General features: G+C 41.1%; 1 protein-coding gene across 1 annotated transcript in view; it reads left to right on the top strand.

Annotated features, from left to right (window-relative positions):
* Positions 1 to 1953: 1953 nt before the first annotated feature.
* cblc (Cbl proto-oncogene C, E3 ubiquitin protein ligase) overlaps positions 1954 to 6605 on the top strand; it is a 25014-nt gene continuing 20362 nt past the window's right edge. The window contains 1 exon segment of the mRNA XM_048262084.1: positions 1954 to 3544. Within this exon segment, the coding sequence (XP_048118041.1) occupies positions 3156 to 3544 (389 nt within the window). The 5' untranslated portion in view covers positions 1954 to 3155.

Genomic DNA, 6605 nt, shown 5'->3' with positions numbered 1-6605 from the left:
TTCTCTCCGCAAAACATAAGTCACGCTTGTCAATTTGTCTCCATCTCCTACTCCATCCCCTACTCTTGCAACTTTTGTGCATGTAAATGAGTGTGTGCATGTGTGCGTTTGCTTTTGTGTGTATGTGAGTGTGTGTGTGGGCGGGTAATGGTGTGTGTGTGTGTGTCTGCTTGCCTGTGTGTGTGTGTGTTTATGTGTGTGTGTGAGCCTGCTTGCCTGCATGTGTGTGTTTTTATGTGTCTGTCTGTGCATGTATACGTATGCCTACATGTCTACTGTGTGTGTTTATGCATGCATGTGTTTACATGTGTGTATGTTTATGTGTGTGTGTGCGTGTGTGTGAGTGTGTGCATACCTGTGTGTGTGTGTGTGTCTGTCTAGGCTTTTGTGTGTGTGGTCTGTGTTTATGTGTGTGTGTGTGTGTGTGTGTCTGTCTGTGTTTGTTTGTGTGTGAGTGTGTGTGTGCGTGCGCGTTTATGTGTGTGTTTGTGTGTGCTTGTGTGTGTATGTGCGCGCGTTTATGTGTGTGTTTGTGTGTGTGTGTGCCTGCATGTGTGTGCAAGCAACTTTGCGTGTGTGTGCATGCGTAGTGTACAGTCATTAAATGTACACAAATATTAATTTACTGTATGGTCCCCATGAACGGAATTCCACAAAACTTAGCATGCATTCAGAGGGTACACACACACACACACACATGAAACTTAGCATGCATTCAGAGGGTGTCAAATGATCCTACACTTTCTGTGCCGTTTTGAACCTGTCAGTGAAAGATACCTGAGATTGCAATGCCTCATTTTTGCTTTTTCATTTTTAACTAGGTGGCGCTATACGTCAAATGAGTGGATATGGGTTGGGTTGCCATGGACCCTGAAGGCCAACATATAAAAACAAATTGGTCATCCGAGGCCCTACGGTTCTCAAGATATTCACAGAAAACTGTTCCAGGCCATCTACAGGCCAGTTGGTGTACAGTCACTAAATTTACACATAAATTAATTTATTGTATGGACCCCCATGAATAATTTTGGACATGCCATTTTTCATAAAAGGGAAAACACTTCTTTTTTTAATCCATGTTTTTACCACATTGTCTTACAACCTTTAGCCATGTGGCAGTGTCATTTTAAGTCAGAACAAACATATTGGTCAAGAGAAAATCATATTAATATATATACACACTGCTCAAAAAAAATTAGGGAACACTTACAGTTTTCCACAATTGATAAAACACATTTTTTTAAAACCTTCAACCCTTTTCTCCATTCTCAAACTACATTCACAGAATGTCTGACAGTTCTTGCAAAATAAAACACCCGCCTCAAAAGTTCAAACAGTGTCAGAGTACCGATCCAGGGCATGATTGAAATGTTCCCTTAATTTTTTTCAGCAGTATATACTGTATGTGTGTGTGTGTGTGTGTGCCACACATAAAGACTGCCACACATTTTCTCTTTCATGTGAGGGTTACACATTGGTAATACAAATGTAGAAATGTAGGGTTTGGCTGAATCCATCACAAATCAAGGCCTCAATGTCAACATATAAACACGTGTCTGAAAAGGAAATAGAAGATAACTGTTGAAAACATTGTAGGGATTACACCAAGTCACCGAAGTGCAATGACAATTCAGTCCATACGGTGGCAGCAGCAAATAAAAAGTACTACATGCACTCATTGTGTGTGAACTGATGGGGTCAATAGTTACTAGATAACAATTCACTTTATTTGTTTGTGTGCTGACATGACTTAAATGTGTGCTTGAGCATTGAGTATATCTCACCTAAAATGTTCAAAACCTCAAGTTACAACATATCAGTTGGATATATCTGTCTCTCTCTCTCACACACACACACACACATACACACACACTCACTCACTCACTCTGCCTCTCTCCCTCCCTTCCTGTCTTCTTCTACAATGCAAACAAAACAAACCTGTTTGTCCGCCGGAAACCCATCAGAGCCACAGAGAGCAAAAGAGACTCCTGCCCTAGTGAGCCAGACTTCTGCTCCATTCATCTGCTCCCTCTACGTTACAACAGAGCTCTCTCAGCTGAGCTTCTACCACACGAGGAACACTTCTCATCACTACTGGCAAGACTTGACAATCAGACAGACCAGAGGCAGAGAACACTTGGAGGAGAGAGAGAGAGAGAGAGAGAGAGAGAGAGGACATGAAGTGCCTGAACGTGAGCGTGTGAAATCGTGAGGGAGAAAGGGTGGAGCAACAGACCCTGGGGGAAGGGTAGGAGGAGACTGGTTTGAGAGGGGCTCAGGCAGTATGAGTTTCTCAGCCTCTCATTTGTTTCTGTCAAAACTTTTTTTTACAACAATTTTGTGTAAAAGTATTTTCTTCAAGCTGTGGTGAGTAAAAACGATGGGAAGAAAAGACAATTCCTCTGACTGAAGTGCATTTATGCTAAAGGAGTTGAAGAAAACAATCTTTTAATTTGTAAGAGTGACTGGACTAGTGATTGACTAGAGCACAGGACCACACTGTTTTTTAAGCTCTCTTTTCCTGCTGGCTCTAAGCCCATTATGTTTCCTCTTTCTCTCTCCCGGCGATGAGTCATACCAATGGATTATGAGTTAGATTACAAATGAGATTGGATTATGGGATGTCTTAATGTGGAAGCTATTATACTGGTAAGAAGATCTTTTTTTTACCACATGGCAACATTGATGTGATGCCTGCTGATAACCACTGTTAGCTGAGTGGTCCACGTGACCCCTAAGCAATCAGCAAATGGACTGACAAAACATTTTAACCATCATAATATATATATATAAATCTAAAATATAGATTTATATAAATCTAAATATAGAACTCTTCACATTTGTGATGGAGTAAAGATCTATTTACACATTAATAATAAAAAAAAACATTTTGACCACCATGTTTTTTCAAAGCCGGCTAGTCCTTTGCGTGTCATAGGTGTTCCTTCCTTCAGACCACATTAAGTGTAGACAAGCCCTCACAAGAGGGTTGGTACCCTCTATAATTGAGGTAAATTACTTCTCTACAGACCAATACGGAGATCTACAGTCATATTACATGCTCAGTCCTAAGAGACACCGCAAGCATAGGAGGATAGGCGGGCTTATTTGGAGTCAACCAGTGGGACCAGAGACAAACTGTTAGTCCCCAGAACATGGCGACAGGAAGTGCTGGCCCGCCGTCCGGACGAGGCCTGAGGCGCGAGGTCTCCGAGTCGACCCCGACGCAGCCGCCCACCAGCTCAGAGCGCAAGCAGCTGGAGAAGGTCCTGAAGAGGCTGGACAAGCTCCACCGGCTCAGCGTGGACTCGCGCATGGCCCTGCGCAACAGCCCGCCCTACCTGCCCGACCTGGTGACCGAGACGGCCACGCTGCTGACGGACATGTGGGCGCCCTACAGGGGCCCCGTGGTGGCCATCCCGAGGGCCGACGAAGGGGAGTACCTGCGCGTCCATGTCAAGCATCTGCTGTATAAGACGGACCGAGCCATCCTGCTGTTCAAAGAGGGCCGAGACAAGATGTTCGAGGAGACCTCCAGCTGCAGGTGAGATTGTATTGGGTGGCTGTCAAGTTGTTTAAACTTGTGTGTGTGTGTGTGTGTGGGGGGGCACGATTTGACATTGGGACTTTAATTGACTGGTGGATTAACCATGAATTTAATACAAAACAGTAACCGAGCCTGTGCATAGAAATGGGTTTAAAATACAAATTTACACAGGCCAACTCTGTGTAGTTGAAGATGAACCAGACCAGATGATTCATACTTCTAATCCCACGTGGCTTTTGAATTATTATGAGTGTAGCCAAATTATGCCTCCCAAGACACTTAAATATTCTTGAATGAAACCAGAAATGGTCTTGAGGGGTAAACATCCTAGATGTCAATGAACTTGAAATAGCGGTTGAGGGTCATTTAGACAAGCTCGTAAAACCTACCACATGCTAAATATAACGTCACCACATTTAAAATAAATGCTCCCACAATCCCACAAGATTTTTTTATATGTAGTATAGGCTTAAATGTACCACAAATATGTATGATTACTTACAAGTGCTTTTTCAAACCATATTTAACTAATTTGAAAATGTACACATAGATCACAAAATGTTCACATAGACACTGCAGCATTCTCTCTGACCAAAAAAATACAGCACATATTCTCTTATCTTTATTAGGATGCAGTAAGATCAATGCATAAAAACAATAATTTTGTCCTTTATTCCTTTGACTAGAACTGTGCTTCTGATGGATTTTGCCTGTTTTGCCTGTGTGAACGTGGCTTGGGCCAGCTCTGCACTCCATGCCACATTAATTTTGGTTCTGTCAATGCAAAGTCAACATGTAGTCATCTGTATAGCTGTTTCCTAGGTCTACATACATTTGTGTGCAAGGACGTGAAGAGGAGACAAACATTTGTGTTCAGAATGTATAGCCAGAAAACGTAACTCTCAGTCTCGACGTGACATCAAAGTTGTTCAATCGGAAGATTTGCATTTCATAAAAAACGCCACAGAACAAACAATAATGGCATAAAGCAGGGCCATAATCATGTCCTTAGTATTGTGGAGTATTGTGGAGTCCTTGGTTATAGTACAGCTTGAGCAAAAGTCTAAATTTTAGTACTTTGGAGCAAGTTATTTCAATGTTCAAATTCAATTCAGTTTTAATGAATGTATTTTATGGCTAATAGTAACCAGATTCAATACCGTCGGTGCCTAAGAATCAAGGCCTAGATTCGATAGTGTTGGTCCCTAATAATCGGAGCCTGGGTTTGATAGTGTCAATGTTCGATACCCAAACGTTGCATGTCCCTGACACTTTGAATAAAAGTCTCTGCAAAATCCCAAGTGTGGAGGTGACATATCTAAATATTCACAATGATGTAATCTCTTGACTCTCTACAAAAGACCTGAAACACAAATTATTACATCTCACATGTTTGGGCCATGTTAACTACTAATAAGCTCAAATTAATTAGGATGTTAAATGTAAAACAACAGAGCTTTTCGTTTTAGCGTTCAGCTCATCCCCATCAGAAAATAAAGGGTTTTATGGAGATCTATCTGTTTAAAAACTGCTCTGACAGCCTACCACTTTGACTGTAGCTACAACCATTTGTGTGGCCCGTACCAAACGTCTTAGAGCAGCCATTCCTTTATTCTGCGGCTGGATAAGTGATGAATACTAATTGCTCCGCATGCTCAGTGGAAACAGGCTCTTTTGTGATGTTAATTGGGAGAAAGCCTGTCTATACACACATTGGGGCTCAGGTTGCGTAGCTTGGGCTAAAAAGACAGCGAGTAGGCGTCACTGCACTGTGATTTGAGCTTGGGCACATGTAACATGTAAGTGGTACCAGTTACCGGTACCATGTTTTGAACTGTAGTTACAGTATGCAAAGGGTTCAAACATTTTCACTGGGCATCTGTGGAGTTCAGTTTCAAATGGCATGCAACACAGCGAGAATGATGATAGCAAAGATAATGAAAAGTGCATGTTTGGTCTGTACTTATTTGCATTGGATTCGGTTAAATTTGGCATGTCTTACAAATGGTTGAGATACACCACATAGTGCATTAAAGATTAAATAATTCTATTGAACAATTTTATTGACACAAAATCTGTATTGTTCCTCTATCTGATTGTAATGTTAATCTATTACCAATAACGTTACCAATAACGTTACCAATAACGATAACCTTTTACAGTAACTTTCTTACATGTTTCAACTGCTATAAATCCTGCAATAGCTTACATGTCATTAGCCCGTGTAAAGTGTTCATATTTTTGTTACACAGCAGAAGGCCCCGGGTCTGGTGGACCCACCACATCATCAGGCTTTTAAAATCGATACGGCCATAACAATTTATGTAAGAATACTTAACAGATGAATCTTTCTATTCCTATCTACTGTGTATTGAAAGTCGGTTTTATTATCAGGTACATTTGTATGTATATTGACTTTACTGTAAGCATCCAAACCTTGGTCTTATGTGATGGACAGGAAGAGCTAAAAACAGTTCAGAGTACTGTTCCCGGGTCTGGTGGACCCACCACATTATCAGGCTTTTAAAATCGATACGGCCATCACAATTTATGTAAACATACTTAACAAATGTTTACTTTGGCTCAATTATCAATTGTCAGACATCATTTATGGTTCATATTTGCCATTTACCCCTGAGAGATCACATTTATGATCATATGATCATTTTAATTTTTTGTGAAAAAATGAGGAAATGCCATTATTAAAAAAGGCGAAAAAATAGAAACAAGATATTTGATCATTATTGGTGCTTATTTCTTAGAACTTAATAAGAACAGATGAAAGTGATTGAAATTTTGTACACAATTTTGTAACTTTGTGTGGGAATAGCAGGTGCAGAAATACAACATTCCCGCACACAGACACCTACACTCACACGCACACACACAGACGTACAGACACACACAGAAACACACAGAGACACACAGACACACACACAGACACAGACACAAACACAGCAGGCCCAGTTAGGATGAGGACACAGTAAGGGTACATACTGTAGCACCTACAATACACACACACACACACACACACACACACACACACACACTCGGGTCC

This window comes from Alosa alosa, chromosome 13, assembly GCF_017589495.1.
Source record: "Alosa alosa isolate M-15738 ecotype Scorff River chromosome 13, AALO_Geno_1.1, whole genome shotgun sequence".
In the NCBI taxonomy this organism is placed as follows: Eukaryota; Metazoa; Chordata; class Actinopteri; order Clupeiformes; family Clupeidae; genus Alosa; species Alosa alosa.
Note: the sequence above shows the minus strand (reverse complement) of the source record. Positions and strands in the feature narration are given on the sequence as shown.